Raw genomic sequence first — 19,234 nt, forward strand, 5'->3', positions numbered from 1 at the left:
TTTAAAGAAAAATAACTTAAGAGACATGAGTTATGTTATTAAATACTGACAAAGAATAAACTAAAGTGACCAAAATAAATATAACAAATAAATGAACCTGGTTCAGCTTAGTTTCCTGCTTTAACCGGAGTTAGTACTTTGAAGTTGCTGGCCCCTCAGCATTTTTCTCTCAAGTGTTACTACTAATTGAAACTACGTGGGAAACTGCCCAGAACTTAATATATATATTTTCCCGAAGATTCCTTGGAGGAGAGCCGCGTCGGGGCCTACACAGCTCGTACTCCTGCGGCTGTGAGCGGCTGAGATGATAAAAAAAAAAAAAAAAAAAGTTGGTTGCGTTATCAGACTTCGTTTTCACTGGTTCCTGACACATTTTACAGATGACTGTGGTTTGTTTTTTGTCCGACTTGCCATGACCGAAATACTGCCAAACTGGCGAACTACAAAAACCCTTCTTTGGAACAATTTCCTCCGCCTCTCCTTGCTGCGACATCTTCATGTGCTCTGTGTTGTGGTTTGAGAGGGCGGCACTTGGTGACGGCGTGCCTGGGTCCGCGATTGTGATTGGTTGGGAGGAAGTAGTGACTAGCATAAACCTACATGCTAGGCTAAAATTAGAAGGAAGGAAAACTGCGTTTTTTTATCGAACTTTTATCGAGCCTATTTTTTTTCTATTACGCCACACGTCTATTGATCGAAATATATCGTTGTTGAATTATCGCCCAGCCCTATGTTTAATGAAGCTGCCGACAGGTTTCGGCTGGATAACTAGACCATCTGACCCGATCTGTGCTGTTGGTTCTGTACGCTGCATGTCAAACTGACTCTTTGAAAAGTGTTCCTGTCAAACTTGAGGTCTAGCTCAAATTATTATCACCAGCAGATCGTGTGGAAGGGAGGTGACCTTTTAGCCCCAGACTGTTGGGCCAATGTGAACTGGTCTCCTGGTGTTGTTGCAGGGTACTGGTTTGGTGTAGAGCTGGATCAGCCCACTGGGAAACACGATGGCTCCGTGTTTGGGGTCAGATATTTCAGCTGCCTGCCCAAATATGGAGTGTTTGCTCCACCCTCTCGTGTCCAGAGGTAGCGCCAGAACCCAATGTCTGAGTTGATCAAAACTATGTGTTTGTAAAGAGTCAAATGAAAACTGAATGTTTTTTGTTTTTTTTTGTGGTTCTTTAGGATCGGAGGACCTAAAGAAGGTTCCCAAAATGAAAATTCAATGGTGAAGAAGGTTCATCAGGTCTCCAGTAAGTTTCCTCTTCTTTAATTTATAATCATCAATTTCAAGCATAAAGTTCTGCTCTAACCACACAAGGAAAATCAAAGAAACAGAACCTCTGATGCTGAGTGAATGATGGGTCTTTGCGCTTTTGTGTACTTCTCTACCATTTAGTGTCACAACCGAAGAGAAACTTCCACACAATGCGATCTCCTAAAGACCTGACCTCTGAGAGCTCCATATCCAGGTGACAACTGTTAAGATGCAAAAAACACAGCTTTCCCCCCTCCTCTTTTTTCAGGTTCCACTGAATTCCCCTTTGTGCCTCACACACAGCTAGCAAGCAAATTGGGCCAACAACAGAAACAAAACCTTGCGATATGCCCCTCCCTCTCAGAGGAGATTAACAAGGACTGTTTCTGTAGTCGGCACCGTCTTTAGCTCAACAGTTCATTAGGTTTCTCTTCTCTTTCTGGCTTTTATGTAAGAAGTAATGGTGATATAACTTTGAATTATAATTTTTGTGTCAGGTTAATTACAGGGTCAGTATTTAATGAATTACAATAAATCACATTTTAATCAAACACACTTGTCTAGCAACCTTTTCACTCCAAAAAACGTTTTTGCTTCTAATTTATTTACTGTTTGTAATCTATCATCTAGATAATTAGTCCACTAGACTGATTGAATGTTTTGGTCATTTAGCTTTTTTAGAAAACCTTTTGTGACATCTTTGAAACATAAGTTTGAACAGTACATGAACATTAATTATAGCACAATCCCTATCACTGCATGTGGTAAAAAACAAATATATACCATCAAAGCATACTGCCCCTTAAGGGACAATGTGTAACTTGTTTGGTTTTTATTCAGCAAAAATAAGAATTGCCTTAGTAAGTACATTCTTTGAATTAGGAGTTCATAAATGCATATGTCCAAGTTCAAACACCGGAGAGCGTCATATTGCATATTGTCTCTGTTTGACAACAGTTGCTGAAACTCTGCTCTGATTTTTAAGCCTTAATGATTACTTTGGCTCTGAAGCTTGTCATATGGTCTGATGTGGGCTGCCTGCTGCTGCGGACACTAACATTAGCATTGCTATCATCTGTGCCTCCAAAGCATGTATTGTGTGTCATGTATTTCTGGCTGACAGTGGCACTTAAAAAAGTAGATATAATTCCATCTACTCCATACAGGTTGAGGTTTTAATGTAAACAAATTCATGTATGGGACATAGCCCATCTGAGTGCTACATCTTTAGATAATTAGTGGGTAGCTACATTTGGTCTGCTGGGACCCCCCTCGGTGATGAGTTCAGAATGACTGTGGTGACTGCCCAACCCAGTCTCATGGGAAAATGTACCCCCACTACGTTGGTCCACACTGCAAAACGTAGTGGAGGTACATTAATGGCCATTTTTTTGTGGTACTGTTACGTTTCTTCTACCTATACGCTTTCTATTGTTTTACGTCCTAGTCACGTGACTTTCAAGATTCCAGCTGGGAGAAGGAAAAAAATAAATATAGATGGCCGACATTCGCTCATTTTTTTGTGGAAAGATTAATGACTTGAGTTTGTTTTTGCATTAAAATGAGTTTTGATTACATTTCTAGTGAGGAATGTATAGTTTGTTGCCAGAATATTTACTCAGGGAATGTACATATTCACTTGCTTGTTCGTTTCTTGCAAAGATTTTTCAAGATAATGTGAAACTGTAACATTTTGGTATAAACATGGCTGAGATTTCTCTAACTTTTAGTGGGAAAATCAATAATTTCAATCAGTTTCTGCATTTAAATGGGTTTTGATCACATTTATAGCGAGAAGTGTAGGGTTTATTTACATAATATTTACTTAGTGAACATACACAATCACCCGCTTGCTAGTTTTTGCTACGTTTTTCGGATCTCGTCAGGATTATGTGAAATTGCAACGTTTTGGCTGCTACACATCGCCTAGCATTTAGCTGCCGCCCCGATTCAACATTGAATTCTTTGTGATTTAACTCCATCTGACGGATCAAACCCTCGCCACTGCGTGCGTTGCGTCTGAGGTTGATTTTCAGATCAATGCATTACGTCGTGGCATACGGGAGAAACTAATTAAACTAGTTAAAAAAAGGATCATGGGTTAAGATCGGATGTGTTTTATTTGGAAATCTACCGGATCCTTTGTGCATTTCACTTCCTGTTTGGTGCGATCTCGCTGATGGGTTTTGACCCGATTTTGACCAAAGAGGAACAAAAAATAAATAAAAAACAATTTAAATACACAACCAGCATATCTGGAATCAGTGACAGAGAGCATACATAATCACCCGCTTGCTAGTTTTTGCTACGTTTTTTCGGATCTCGTCAGGATTATGTGAAATTGCAACATTTTGGCTGCTACCCATCGCCTAGCATTTAGCTGCCGCCCCGATTCAACATTGAATTCTTTGTGATTTAACTCCATCTGACGGATCAAACCCTTGCCACTGCGTGCGTTGCGTCTGAGGTTGATTTTCAGATCAATGCATTACGTCGTGGCATACGGGAGAAACTAATTAAACTAGTTAAAAAAGGGATCATGGGTTAAGATCGGATGTGTTTTATTTGGAAATCTACCGGATCCTTTGTGCATTTCACTTCCTGTTTGGTGCGATCTCATTGATGGGTTTTGACCAGATTTTGACCAAAGAGGAACTAAAAAAAACAAAAAAACAATTTGAATACACAACCAGCATATCTGGAATCAGTGACAGAGAGCGACTGGGACCAGAAGTTTATTAATTTCTCCCCACTGATTTCCATTCAAAATGTTTTCTAACCCACCGGGCTCTAGGGAAGGGGCGTGCATACCGCCACCTACTGTTCATGAGTGTGTAGCAACATTGTTTTACATCTATTAAATTCTATTTTTTAATTTTGTATTCTGAAGATAAATAAATAATGCTTTCCTTAATCTATCAATATCTTTTATATTTCCTTTATTTCCCAATAATCCTTTAAGACTCCATTCTTGGCCTGTCCTCTTTTCAATTTCTTCCTTTCAGGTTCATATGTCATATGTTTTGCAGTTCATCAATACATGTTATACATTTTCTATCTCTCCACATCCTTCACATTTATCATTATTTTTCCTCCCTATTAAGTATAAATTGTCATTTAAGTAAGTATGACCTACTCTTAATCTGATCATTATTATTTCTTCCCTTCGGTTTCTCTCATTAATATTTCTATTTAATACTGACTTTTGTACTTTATATAACCTTCTTCCTTTTTATCTTCATTCCACCTTTTTTTGCCATTTTTCAATTTCTTTCCTCTTAATAAATGATTTTCCTTCCCCTTTCCCTAAAGGAATTGTAATTGTTATTGCCTCCTCTAATTGCTAATTTGTCTACTACTACTACATTTTCCCACTTTGACCTTTTAAGGTTAGCATATTGACCAAAAGCTGACACCAAAAATAAAGCAATCGATTATGTACAACAATATGCTACAATTAATGAAGACTAATACAGATTTTACTCTCTTATAAGAATTAGTTTCAGGTTTTATAGGGGAGAGTTTGCATCGGCAGTCATCTGGGAATCTTTTATGTATTTACTGGTAAAGAACAACCTCTCAACCCATTTAATGTAAATGTTGCGTCGAACCAGAAAGTTATTTGAAGAGCATAGATGCATAAATATATGCATAGCTTTAACAAGGGCCTCATAAAGGTCTGTTCTGTTATTCTCTTTTGGAGAATACAGACATTGTGGGCATTCATTTCCCTGATAAGCTGGTGAAGATTCTTAGACATCCAGGTCATAATCATTCAAAAAAAAACAAAAACAAAAAACAAACAAACAAAAAAAAAAAACTTTGGACTTTGTTTTTCAAGTTTGAAGACTTCCCATTCAGGACGTTTTTCAGTTCAAAATTACAGTAGCCCAACAAATCCTTGTTTTGGCTAGGAAAATATGCAAATTGAACCTGATGCCTGATCCCAATAGCTTGACTCTGAACCGAATTTGATCCCTATTACTCTTTGGCCACATGCACATTATTGTGCTGCCTGGTCAACCCTAAGAAAATGTTCTGGAACTGCCACTGAACTGACACCCAATGCATGGAGGGTAACCCAAAAAGGGCCATTGTTAGAGAAACTGGGTGCCTACAAAGTGCTGTTTTCAAGCTAATTAATGGAAAGTTAGGTGGAATGAAAAGTAGACAAATAACAATTACAATTCCTTTAGGGAAAGGGGAAGGAAAATCATTTATTAAGAGGAAAGAAATTGAAAAATGGCAAAAAAAAAAGGTGGAATGATGATAAAAAGGAAGAAGGTTATATAAAGTACAAAAGTCAGTATTAAATAGAAATATTAATGAGAGAAACCGAAGGGAAGAAATAATAATGATCAGATTAAGAGTAGGTCATACTTATTTAAATGACAATTTATACTTAATAGGGAGGAAAAATAATGATAAATGTGAAGGATGTGGAGAGATAGAAAATGCAGATGTATTGATGAACTGCAAAACATATGAACCTGAAAGGAAGAAATTGAAAAGAGGACAGGCCAAGAATGGAATCTTAAAGGATTATTGGGAAATAAAGGAAATATAAAAGATATTGATAGATTAAGGAAAGCATTATTTATTTATCTTCAGAATACAAAATTAAAAAATAGAATTTAATAGATGTAAAACAATGTTGCTACACACTCATGAACAGTAGGTGGCGGTATGCCCGCCCCTTCCCTAGAGCCCGGTGGGATCGAAAACATTTTGAATGGAAATCAGTGGGGAGAAATTAATAAACTTCTGGTCCCAGTCGCTCTCTGTCACTGATTCCAGATATGCTGGTTGTGTATTTAAATTGTTTTTTGTTTTTTTGAGTTCCTCTTTGGTCAAAATCTGGTCAAAACCCATCAATTTGATCGCACCAAACAGGAAGTGAAATGCACAAAGGATCCGGTAGATTTCCAAATAAAACACATCCGATCTTAACCCATGATCCTTTTTTTTAACTAGTTTAATTAGTTTCTCCCGTATGCCACGACGTAATGCATTGATCTGAAAATCAACCTCAGACGCAACGCACGCAGTGGCGACGGTTTGATCCGTCAGATGGAGTTAAATCACAAAGAATTCAATGTTGAATCGGGGCGGCAGCTAAATGCTAGGCGATGAGTAGCAGCCGAAACGTTGCAATTTCACATAATCCTGACGAGATCCGAAAAACGTAGCAAAAACTAGCAAGCGGGTGATTATGTATGTTCACTAAGTAAATATTATGTAAATAAACCCTACACTTCTCGCTATAAATGTAATCAAAACCCATTTAAATGCAGAAACTGATTGAAATTATTGATTTTCCCACTAAAAGTTAGAGAAATCTCAGCCATGTTTATACCAAAATGTTACAGTTTCACATTATCTTGAAAAATCTTTGCAAGAAACGAACAAGCAAGTGAATATGTACATTCCCTGAGTAAATATTCTGGCAACAAACTATACATTCCTCACTAGAAATGTAATCAAAACTCATTTTAATGCAAAAACAAACTCAAGTCATTAATCTTTCCACAAAAAAATGAGCGAATGTCGGCCATATATTTATTTTTTTCCTTCTCCCAGCTGGAATCTTGAAAGTCACATGACTAGGACGTAAAACAATAGAAAGCGTATAGGTAGAAGAAACGTAACAGTACCACAAAAAAATGGCCATTAATGTACCTCCACTACGTTTTGCAGTGTGGACCAACGTAGTGGGGGTACATTTTCCCATGAGACTGGGTTGGACTGCCAGTCACCCAGGAATTCACAGTAGAACTTCTGACTGACAGGCTTTTTAATCTTGAATTCACCCAATGGACCAACACTTATGATACTGCTTGTGTTTCAGATGTACAGGTATGCAAGGAACAGAGAATACAAAAGTTAATGCTCAAGATTTAAGTAAATAAAATGCTATTAATCGTGTTAACTTTTTAAACTCATGTAGGTCTATACAATTATTTAAACAGAATTCATGCGTAGAAGTCCCAGCCCTGGTAAGAATTTGTTCAGAATTGCTGTGGTTTTACCCAATCAAGACATTCCAGGCCTAAAGATACCTACTTTACACACCAACACTGAGATCTTAAATAAAATCACAGTTCTTTATTTCTAGGTCTAGAACAACACAGCTTTTTAATATATGTAGAACAGATATTTAGCAACATTAAAGATGGAACCAGTTCTAAGAGGATGGATTTACTAAAACATCTCTTCTCTGCACCTGCTTTAGGTTGTTGTTCTGCTGCTGGTTTCCATGGATGCTTCGCGCTGAGATGCAGTCCTAACCAGGCCCCGCACTTCCTACAGTTCTCCACCACTGGATGGATCTGTCGGCTTTTCTTACTCTCCATCATTCTTTCCCCAATCTCCTTGTGGTGAAAGTCCCTCCGCCTGAATCCGCCTAATTTAGCCCTTCTATAGCAAAATCTATAGTGCCTTGTATCTGATAACAAATGTCCTGCATTCCTTCAATTAACTTAAATTCTAGCTCTGAAATCCGTCCTCTCACTCGGCTGCCTCCTCTTGGTCTAGGGTGGTCAGTGTATTTGCTTTCACCCTTGCCTCATGGTTTTGTTGCACTGCAGCCAGTTTCAGGTATGAGTGGTTTGAAAAGTCCAGAAAGATATAATAGTCACTATTTTGGGTTTCTCTCATGAAAATGTCAAACTAATTGTCTTCCATGAAGCAGAAGATGACAAGTATGAAATTTTCATGAGAAACACTCTAGAAAATGTTGATGTTGTTTGTTGGATCCACATCTGGCTGTTGACTCCCTGTCGTGAGACCAGGACCTTTAGCTTTGCTGACATATAAACATTATGTGTACATCATTTGTTATTTAACATCAATCTAAAGTCCTCTGATCAGGAAACAGGGTTATTCATCTCTACATCTCCTTTTTATCTTCATATGTGAGTCGTAGCTTTTAGCTGATGCTTTTTTTACAGGATATGATAAAAATATTTCTGCTGGAAATTTAGCTAAAACTTTTTTCTTTTTAAAGATCAAGTTTGGTTTGGTTTAATCTATGTGAAAAGTAATTAATAATAATGAATAATAATGTTTTCAGATAGGAATAGAAACCATCTTGTTATCTTGATCTTAGAGGGTGTTGTTTAATAACCCAAAATAATAGCTGCTAAAGATATGAAAATGAATTATACTATTAGAAAAGAAAGCTTTTGTCTCAAAAAGTCTCCATTAATCTAAAATGGTTCGCTGATTTTCCAATGATACATGATTTTCGTTTTTTCTCCTCTCCTTCTCTCGTCCCTCCTTGATTCTTCTAATTTTTTTCCTGCTTCTAGTTTGGAATATCAGAACATCTGCAGCTATTTAAAATAGGAACTATTAACCTTTTGTCCTAAATGTTGAAATCCTATTCTAGAAATGAAATTTGTAATGGCAGCTTTGTGTGGAGATTGTTCCCTTGATATACAATTTAAAAATATAAACTCTAAACAAACCTGCTCTAATGGCTGAGATGAAAAGTACGGAAATTATGCTTTATCAACACGGAAAGTTGGTATCCTTTATGACTTACATTCATGTTCATTTATAAATTTGAAGACCAGGGGTCAGTTTCACAAAGCAGGTCTAAAAAAACTCAGATTTAAATCCTCAACTTGATCCGGCCTAAAATCTGAAACTCAATCAACCCTGAGTACGTCCACTCAGAGTTGAACACATGGATATGAAAAGCCATTATCAGTGGAGCCCTGATGCAACGAGTCACCATGACAAGCAAGAGGAAGTTCCTATTACACACCACTGGAACTAGAGATTTTAATGAGGTAATGAAAAAACTATTTGCATAGTGTTCAAAAGACCAAGCGACAGCACTGCAGCTACAAGGGAGAGGAAAATGGCTTAAAATAAGATTTCTGCTCAAGTTCATGGTTCGGTTTATATAAAGGTGTGACAGACTGTTCTTTTGTTTTTGTTTTTTTGAGCAGGCTTTTTTAACATATATTAAAAGCACTCTTTTCTTTATTGTTCCATTTTTAGATTTCAAAAGTAAGTAGTAAATCAAACCCCTAGTCGGACCTATAATAATAAAATTTGTTAAATTACATGATTGCAGCAAAAACTGAATTTCGGGAAGCAAAAAACCAACAACTAGGAATTAAATTTTCTAGGTATAAATATGTTAACACATTTTAAGTAGCCTTTTTGACATTAATCAGCTTGACTGAATATGTATATATGATATATGAAATGTCATGACATTTCTATATAGTAAAAATAATACCAATAATGACCAGTAATGATAGGAATAAGGAGAACTGAAAATCATTTCGAGACATCAAGAATGGTTATTCTAGATGTGAACAATGTCATTTTGTATGAAATAGTAACAAGGAAAAAATGCTTTTACATATTCAGTCAAACTAATACACAATAAAATGAACTTCCATAGGCTGTTGTAATCACATGACGGAAAAAAACTAGTTTATTGCTTGAATGGTAGATTGGTGTATCTGTTTAGGTGAAATCACCTGGCAGCAGGAGAAGATGAAGAATAAAAACATTATATAATATATAGAACCTGTTCGGAATCAGAATCAAGTTTATTGCTGAGTAAGTTTGCAGTAACAAAGAATTTGACTTGGTGTTGATGGTGCAGACATTTTAGATATATATATGGAATACAGGATCCATAGTTATATACAATATAAATGTACAATATATTACATGAAATATAGTATATAGATATGTACAATATACACAGTGGCTGTGCATTAATGTAACGCAGAAGGTGTGGAGATGCTTCATTGGTGTATCTTCTAGGTCCTGAACAGGAAGGTAGAGAGGCAGTGTCACGGGGGTTTCTGGGCCTTGTTGATAGTGCTGGTAGCAGATGAGAAGAAACTGTTCTTGTGGCATTAGGTTTTGGTCCTGTTGGGCCGCAGCCTCCTGCCAGAGGGAAGTGACTGAAATAATATGTGGCTGGAGTGTGGGGATCAACCACAACCTTCCATGAACAGCTCAGAGTCCTGGAGGTGTATAGATCATGGAGAGATGGAAGACTGCAGCCAATAGTCTTCTCAGCAGACCAGACAATCTGCTCTTGTCCTTGGTGGTGGCACCAGCGTACCAGATGATTATGGAGGAGGTGAGGATGGACTCAATGATGGAGAAATAGAACTGAACCATCATTGTCCTCAGCAGGTTGAATTTTTTTTAGCTGCTGCAGGAAGTACATCATCTGCTGGGCTTTCTTGGTGAGGGAGTTGCTGTACAGGGAGAAGAGCAAAGGAGAAAGAGTACAGCCCTGGGGGAACCAATGCTGATGAGCTGCGAGTCGGAGGTATGTTTTCCCAGCTTCACATGCTGCCCCATGTCAGACAGGAAGTCTGTTGGCTGTAAAGAGAGTGGAGACAAAGGACACTCACACAAAAACCGGTATCGACCAGGTTAGCTTTGGGGAGAATGTTATTTTGGTAAAAGAAACAGAGGTTGAGGAAACTCTATTTGTGAAACAGAATACTCAGAGCTTCCCTGATATCATCTTTAGAAAACTTAGAGTTTTCAGTAAACCTGCGTTTTGAAATGGACCCCTCTTTATAAAAAAAATAAAAAACGTTTGCTTATTTAGGCTCAAATATTCAGATCATAACTCACAGGTCTCTAAAATCAGATTCCTTTCATGAAATGTACAAAATATTTCAAGAAATCAGCCAATATTTATTGCATATTACCCATGAAACTCTTTGTTTTTGTCTGGTTGAATTGAAACTTCAATTCTGTTAATATCAAGATGCTAATATATGATCACTTCCAAGAAAGTATTTAAATAGCCCAATCTTATTTAAATTTTTTCTCAGTAATGTGCCAACAATATTGACGGATCTTTTGAGTCTCTTAGCCTTATTTAAAGAAAGCATTATGGTTGCTGTTGTAAATAATGTTTCTTTTTGTGTATCAGCTTTAAAAAAATCACTGATTTTTATCTTGAGGATTCCTTATCATATTCACAACAGAGATCTCTAAAACTCTCACACTTTAGGGGTGAATGAAAATTGGCTATTAGACCCACTTTGGGTGATCATTAAGCTTTGGGTTTATAGTTACAAACACCTTCCCTTTCCTGCAGAGCAGCTGCTTTTTTTGCATTTGCAACTAATCAAATTAAACAGTAATTCCACCAGAAGTTTTTTGCTGCATGATTAAAACTAAAATGTAGTGACCTTTCTGCCAAAAAAAGAACCCTGTCAAAAGATATTTTGTCAACAGACTGTATCAAATCTAACAGTATGCAGAAGACTCATTGCTTTACCTTCCTACTCTTTTTGATTCTTTTGATCTACCCTCAAGCTTGAGAACCCAGGAGTTAATCCACACAAAGCATTTTCCCTCTTCATACTTCACCCAACAAGATGTTTCGCCACAGTGCAGCTTTTGTTAGTTACTGTATAAAAAGCTAATGTTCCACAGATTCAGGATCTGCTAATTCTTTTATCTCAGCAAAGCATTACCTTTTGTGGGCCACAGTGATGGTGGAAGTTAGTCTTTGTACAGTAAACATAAAGTTACAGTACGGTCAACGTGTCCCAGTGAAGCCACTTCACTTTCAATTTTGTCGACGTGTAGTGTTTCGTGGTTTGGCCACCAGGTGTCCGTATAACCTCAACTTAACCTAAACTCTTTGCATGATTATCTAGGAGTTTTTGTTTTGTTTTACTGTCTTATGACAAATATTATTTGCTGCTTTTTCCAGGCCTTGCCTTTGGTTCAGATTGGTTCAGTTCAGTACCAACGGAATTTTACGGTACAGATATCTCATTTAAAATGTTTGTGTTCGTTTACATTTTTTCTTAAGTAGAATTACCTAGTGAACACACTAAAATTTTTAGAATCCATTTAAAACAAAGCCAGTATGAAGGTAAAGTCGTCAAGTTCTGTGATTACTGGACTAGAACGATCAGAATCTCTGGTTCTGTCCTGGAAACGTGTGTTGTACTTAAGAACCAACTAAGTACTGGTTGTTTCATCATGAACAAGTCTTAATGATCTATGGTTTATAGCCTATATTTTGATAACTTCACTAAGTGTATCTTTTTGTTTTCGTGTTTTATTAATTGTGTGCTCGGTTATGCCCCTGTCAAACCTTGACAATTTAGACCAGCATATTCCTCACATACGAGAAATCTGGCAAAAAAGTTGGCATATGTTGGCTAAGTTATGGGTATGTTTTGTTTTGTTATGAGCGCATTAAAGCAAGGTAGAACATGTCACAACGAGTACGTTGAGATATTTTGAGCATGCTCAAACTTTCCCAAAATATGCCAGTATATGCTCATATGTGGGTCATAAGTTACAGGTAAGTTACCTCATCGTTGACATACATAAAGTGTAAGTTACCCATAAGTCACATATCAATGTATCTGACGTGTTCCTGACAACCACTGAACGTGTTTCTAACTTTCAGCTACTGTATGATAGAGTATTGGCAGTGTTTTGGTTTGAGGGGGTTCACACGGGTAGACCGTTAGTTCTCCAGACCACATCCCCATCATAGGGTGAGCGAGAAGGTGAGTTTGATGGATCCGTTCACGGCCACCATCAACAAACTTCCTAGCAGCCATGATTCTTTTTTCTTATTTATTAGTTCTTTTTTTTTGGTTGTTGAGCACTAAACAGCAGATGGGTTAATAACGTGATCAAAGAATTCTTTTTATGCAGGTCGAGCACCTCCGGGTGCATCGCTGACCCCCTCAGAACACCGGCTTGTGCATCATTTCTTGGGCATTACACTGCCGTTCGTTAAGCATAAGTTAGGCTGTTGTAGGACATAAGCTCTGCACTTGTTATGAATACTCTGTGTATACTCCCAACATTGAAAAAATACATAGAAAGTTCACCATACGCCAGCATTTTAGAAGACATCAGGCATATGCTGGCTAAATCTGCAAGGTATGACAAGGGCCCTTATAACCTGTGTGAGTAGGTTGGTCCTGCTTGGTAAAAACATGTTGGATCCTGATGCTGAAGCAGGAGAAGGAAGATGATTCCTCTCAGATACACTCACTGCATGCTCTCCATATGTAACCTCCTCCCTCAGTATTCTCTGAGTGTTGCATTATCAGTCTTTATCTGCCCAGCATGAAAATGCTTCAGATATTAGCTATCAATATAATAAAGAATTTGATGTTTTTGTATTTTTATGTCTATTTGTCTTTATTTAAATGTTTATAGACAATTTTGAATCATAATGTTCTGGGGGAAAAAAGGGTATAAGGTGTGCAGTGCCATCACTCCTAAATTTAAACCATCAGGGTCTTCTGCCAAATGCCCTGAGCTCTCCGCAGTTTATGAGATTAAGCTAATTTGTCAATAAAAAATTCTAATTTACTTTTATTGACTCAAATTCATCATATCAGAAAATTAGAATATTACTGAAGACCAATAAAAACAAAGGATTTATAGAAATGTTGGCCAACTGAAAAGTATGAACATGAAAAGTATGAGCATGTACAGCACTCAGTATTTAGTTGGGCCTCCTTTGGCCTGTATTACTGCAGCAATGCGGCGTGGCATGGAGTCGATCAGTCTGTGGCACTGCTCAGGTGTTATGATAGCCCAGGTTGCTCTAATAGTGGCTTTTAGCTCTTCTGAATTGTTGGGTCTGGTGTATTGCATCTTCTTCTTCACAATACCCCATAGATTTTCTATGGGGTTAAGGTCAGGAGAGTTTGCTGGCCAATTAAGAACAGGGATACCATGGTCCTTCAACCAGGTACTGGTAGCTTTGGCACTGTGTGCAGGTGCCAAGTCCTGTTGGAAAATGAAATCTGCATCTCCAAAAAGTTGGTCAGCTGCAGGAAGCATGAAGTGCTCTAAAACTTCCTGGTATGTGGCTGCGTTGACCCTGGACCTCAGAAAACACAATGGACCAACACCAGCAGATGACATGGCACCCCAAACCATCACTGACTGTGGAAACTTTACACTGGACTTCAAGCAACGTGGATGAAGTGCCTCTCTTCTTTTCCTCCAGACTCTGGGACCTTGATTTCCAAAGGAAATGCAAAATTTACTTTCATCAGAGAACATGACTTTGGACCACTCACCAGCAGTCCAGTCCTGTTTCTCTTTAGCCCAGGCAAGACGCTTCTGACGCTGTCTGTGGTTCAAGAGTGGCTTGACACAAGGAATGCGACAGCAGAAACCCATGTCTTTCATACGTCTGTGTGTGGTGGTTCTTGAAGCACTCACTCCAGCTGCAGTCCACTCTTTGTGAATCTCCCCCACATTTTTGAATGGGTTTTGTTTCACAATCCTCTCCAGGGTGCGGTTATCTCTCTTGCTTGTACACTTTTTTCGACCACATCTTTTCCTTCCCTTCGCCTCTCTATTAATGTGCTTGGACACTGAGCTCTGTGAACAGCCAGCCTCTTTAGCGATGACCTTTTGTGTCTTGCCTTCCTTGTGCAAGGTGTCGATGGTCGTCTTTTGGACAACTGTCAAGTCAGCAGTCTTCCCCATGATTGTGTAGCCTATAGAACTAGACTGAAAGACCATTTAAAGGCTTTTGCAGGTGGTTTGAGTTAATTAGCTGATTAGAGTGTGGCACCAGGGGCCATCAATTTTGAACCTTTTCACAATATTCTAATTTTCTGATATGATGAATTTGAGATTTTCATTTGTTGTCATTTGTAATCATCAAAATTAAACAAAATAAACATCTGAAATATATGAGTTTGTATGTAATGTATGAATATAATATACAAGTTTCACTTTTTAAATGGAATTACTGAAATCAATCAACTTTTTCATGATATTCTAATTTTATGACCAGCACCTGTATATGGGCAATTTATATTTTGGACCAAGTGAGACTGCAAAATTTGAAAATAGATTATCAGCTGTTATCCCCTGTCGTTTTATAAAATATACATGCATCTGCTTTAAATTTAAATCTCGTCTTTAGTTAAAAGGCTACAGGTTGTATTTGTTAAAGTATTATAAGTTGAGTTTCTGTAACCTATTAAGCAGTGGGTCATTTCATAAATTTAAAGAGAGTGCTATTGAGAGCAGACAGGGGGACAAAAACAATAAAATAAAAAATATATATACGTGTGTGTGTGTGTGATCAAAAATGTATTCTAGTGTTAATATATCAATATTAATACGCTAAAACCTAACATTTCTTTACGTCACATTAACGGCAATCATTTCAGTCGAAGGGAGTGTAGGACCGGGTCAGGAATCAGGACTAAGTCGGGCAGTCAGTTTGTAGTTTTACACATTTCAGTTTTCCGTCACTGTCGGTTCAGGTCATTAAATAAATGAACAAATCTGACTTGGTTCAAATATAATGATCAAGTGATTTATTGATTGTTTACACAGTACAGTGTCCGGAGAACCATCCAGATCTGTGGAGAAAACTGCTAAGCAGTCCAGACCAGGCGAGATGAGCTTCTGAGTGTTGAATATCCTAAGATTGAAGAGAAGTGATGCTTGTCCATGAAAATATCACTGCAGCACAGTTTCTTTCACTTCAAATGTAGTTATTTTTGCATTTGGCTACTTATTAGACTATTCAATCTAATCAAAACATTTAAGGAAGATATTCTGTAAAATGCAATAGCTTACAACATTATCTATACGATGTGTTTACATTGCAAGCTAACACTTAATGGTGATTTACTGATACTACTGCCTTAACAATGAGATTCACAATGAATAAGATGAGGATAAATATATACATCTAATAGAGCCTTGTAGCAACACATAAATACGGTGATACTAAAATATTTGAGTTTAATATATGACCAATTATTTTGACAAAAAAATGAAATGTAAAATGTGATTTGACTTTTTTTAGAAACTGCTAAGATTCAGATATCAATTTATAAATAACATTGAGGGGCCCAAAAAAATGCAATCTTTCAAATATGATCCCTTTATTTAATCCACCTCTGGATGGATGGCAGATTAATCACAGGAGAATTCTTACCTCTGAATAAGTAAATTTATTCGCAGGGAAAATCATAAAAGCCCAAAGTTTGTGTTCAATAATAAGTTATTCCAATTCAAGTAGAAAACTGTCCTCTAATATCCGGAATTTCTAGCACCACAAGTAGCTTCATGCTGAAGAATCCCAGACTTTGAACCTGTCCTGCTGAAGTGCCACTGAGCAGCAGCAGGTTGATCCACCCTCTGTCTGAGAGTTCTTTTTCTCGCATGGTGACGGTGATTTGACCTTTGGCCCACTGTGATGCCTCTTTCTCCGGGCCCGGCGGTTCTTGAACCAAACCTGGGAAAAAAAAAAAAAAAGTGTGAGATGTTCTGGAGAACATCTTTTGATCCCAAAAGTCCAATCTAAACCCAATGTTTAACCAGCATTGTTAACCCTAAAACCACATCTAGATCTCAATGCTCTTGTGATCTCCAGCCTTTCTAGAGCTTTAGTAGATATTTAACCGCTTTTCGTTCCAGTTTGAGAAGAGCCTAAGTAGATCCAAACTGGGCCCGTTGAGGGAGAAATAAACAATTCAACAAGCAGAGGAAACAAAAAAGGAGAACAAAGCCAGAAACTGAGGAATCCATCACCATGTAGTTCTTCAGAGTCAAAAAAACCTTGCAATATTTGCTACAGAAGCTTTTGCTACAAAGGAAACAAACCTTGATCTTATCCTGGCTCTAGTAGTATTTAAATAATTCTGTAAACTCGGAACCATTGGACACTCACCCGAACCGTCTCCTCGCTCAGCCCGGTGTTCTGGGCCAGCTCGGCCCGTAATTCCATCCCTGGGTAGTCAGTGAGCTCGAACAGCGCCTCCAGCTGTTTGGTCTGACAGTCTGTGAACACCGTCCTCATCCGGGCCTTCGCTCTGCACTGGATCGGACCCCCGCTTTGTGATGTTTTAAAACTTTCTTGGGTCAAAAAAAAAGATAAATATAAAAATAAATACATTTCTAAAAGTTTGATTATTTAAAGAGGTGATATAGAAATAATAGACTAGGTGAAGGTTCTGACCTACCTGAAGGGTTTGGACCGAAATGTGTGCAGAACCTGATCTCTGCGTGGTGGAACCTGGCGGTGCACGAACAGAACCCTTCGCCGAAGCACATTCCTCGGTACTGCAGACAGCCCGGCACCCGGAACGGCACAGGAACCGGCGCAGGGACCCATGAGCTGGTTGATTCCAGCCTGAACCCGCCCGGTACCAAACGCATGTATCCGTCCTGTGTTGGGTCCAGCAGTTTTCGGCCCAGATGTGGAGAAAGGATGCGTTCGATGCTAAAGTCCGACACTCTGCTTCCGTCCATGTTCTGGTCACTTTGGATGAGTTGTGGGTTCTGCTGGTCCGGTTTTAATCAGAGCAGCATCCAGCAGAACCTTGGAGGCTCCTGAAGGTGTTAATGGGTCTGTTTGATGCTCAGTCAGACATCAGAGGATGATTAGACCTCAGAATCATTTGATGTCTTCAGATCTTCGGATGGCTCTGTTACTGATTCTTTAACATTTAATCTGATATTCACAGCTTCTATTATTCTAAAACTTGAGTGGGTTTAATTTAAATATTTAATATAACTATTATTTGCTCTTTATTTGATATTTATTTCTATAATTCTATTCTATCTTTATTCAAAGTTTTACAACAGAAACTCCGAGGTTAGAAGCATCAGGATCATTTCTCACTGAAAAAAAAAATATGCAACCGTTCTTTGATATTTACTTAATCATATTTAGTTACTTTAACACAATTGTTTTATGTTAGCAGAGTAGGACATAAAACAACTGTGTTAAAGTAACTAAATGTAATTAAGTAAATGCCAAAAACGGTTGCATTTTTTTTTATCAGTGATTCTGTTAAAGTAATTTTTAAAGCCGAAATTCGCAACATGTGTGAACATTTATAAACATTCATCTTCTATAAACTAATTTTATAAAATGATTTGGAGGATCACAGACATAAACTGTAAGCTATTGCATAATAGCAGCAACATTTTAAAAAGGGGGGGGGGAACAAATTGTAATACATAATCAGAGATTTATGTAAAGGTCGATAGGACTCTAAAGCCAAAAATAATATAAAAAGCTATTGCAAAGGTTTAAAAGTTGATCGCCCAGGGTAAGAACGTTGAAATTTGTTTAGATTTTATGCAAGAAAACAGAAAAATCTCAAAATTAAAACTACAAGGATTTAAAAATGTATCCTGAATCTTTATTAAAACATTTATTTCGAGCTGATGGTCCTGGTGGCTCATTAAATTATACTTTTATATCGCTTCACATTTATCTGCAGTGATCCTTTGCAGACTAAAGGGGGCAACAAAGTATGGATAAAGCTCAGCTTTAGTCTGTTATTCCTTTGATTTTGAGGCGAAACCTGAGAGATGACGTCGTTGCTCCTGTGAAAGATCAAACATTATGTTAAGCTGTCTCTCTCTCTTCTATCAGTTCAGAAACTTTATGTTCTTCCCGTTCAGTCGGAATCACCTTCTTATTTGTTATTGATGTTGAAGAAGTTCTTTCAGGTCTTCCTGGATCTTTGAATGAACGTCATGTGAGGTGAAGTGAGCTCACCGTGACCTCTGATCACTGACCAATCAGCAACCAATCAGCTGCTGCTCTTTGATATTTCTATGATGTGACCCATCATTCCATCTATTAAGAAAATCTGCAGCAGAATAATGAGCAGCAGCTATTCACACCCGCTGAGTTTTACCTGCTGAGCAAAGTGCAGTCAAAGGAAAGGGACATTTCATAGTATTATCAGAAAAGGATCAAGACCCAGAATATTCAAATGGCTCAATTCTGTACAACAAAACCTTCCTTTTCTTTATGAACATACAATATTTAAGTGAATGTTATTAGACCACTTGAACCCATCTCCACTTTCAGCGACAGAACATTTAAGATGGTAGCTTTTTTATTTCCCAATTTGCAGTTTATCAAACCTTAGACAAAGAAAGAACATGTTGTTTATATATATATATATATATATATATATATATATATAT

The 19,234-nt window shown here is 37.7% G+C and overlaps 2 protein-coding genes across 2 annotated transcripts in view; one reads left to right on the plus strand and one right to left on the minus strand.

Annotated features, from left to right (window-relative positions):
• The window catches only part of clip3 (CAP-GLY domain containing linker protein 3), a 60,378-nt gene extending 46,959 nt beyond the window's left edge, over positions 1–13,419 (plus strand). The window contains exons 11-14 of the mRNA XM_038274889.1: positions 960–1,083; positions 1,183–1,250; positions 1,397–1,469; positions 7,488–13,419. Coding sequence (XP_038130817.1) covers positions 960–1,083; positions 1,183–1,250; positions 1,397–1,469; positions 7,488–7,542 — 320 coding nt within the window. The 3' untranslated portion in view covers positions 7,543–13,419. The remainder of the gene's footprint in view (positions 1–959; positions 1,084–1,182; positions 1,251–1,396; positions 1,470–7,487) is intronic.
• A 2,850-nt stretch (positions 13,420–16,269) lies between these two features.
• Positions 16,270–17,696, minus strand: LOC119776480 (paired mesoderm homeobox protein 2A-like). The gene is made up of 3 exons (XM_038274888.1): positions 17,248–17,696; positions 16,956–17,140; positions 16,270–16,520 (listed from the first exon to the last, which is right to left on the minus strand). The coding sequence occupies exons 1-3, from the start codon at positions 17,534–17,536 to the stop codon at positions 16,350–16,352; spliced, it is 645 nt and encodes a 214-aa protein (XP_038130816.1). The 5' UTR covers positions 17,537–17,696; the 3' UTR covers positions 16,270–16,349.
• Between the last annotated feature and the right edge of the window lie 1,538 nt (positions 17,697–19,234).

The sequence above is a fragment of the Cyprinodon tularosa genome, unplaced genomic scaffold, assembly GCF_016077235.1.
Source record: "Cyprinodon tularosa strain WSP-4 unplaced genomic scaffold, ASM1607723v1 ctg938, whole genome shotgun sequence".
Classification (NCBI taxonomy): domain Eukaryota; kingdom Metazoa; phylum Chordata; class Actinopteri; order Cyprinodontiformes; family Cyprinodontidae; genus Cyprinodon; species Cyprinodon tularosa.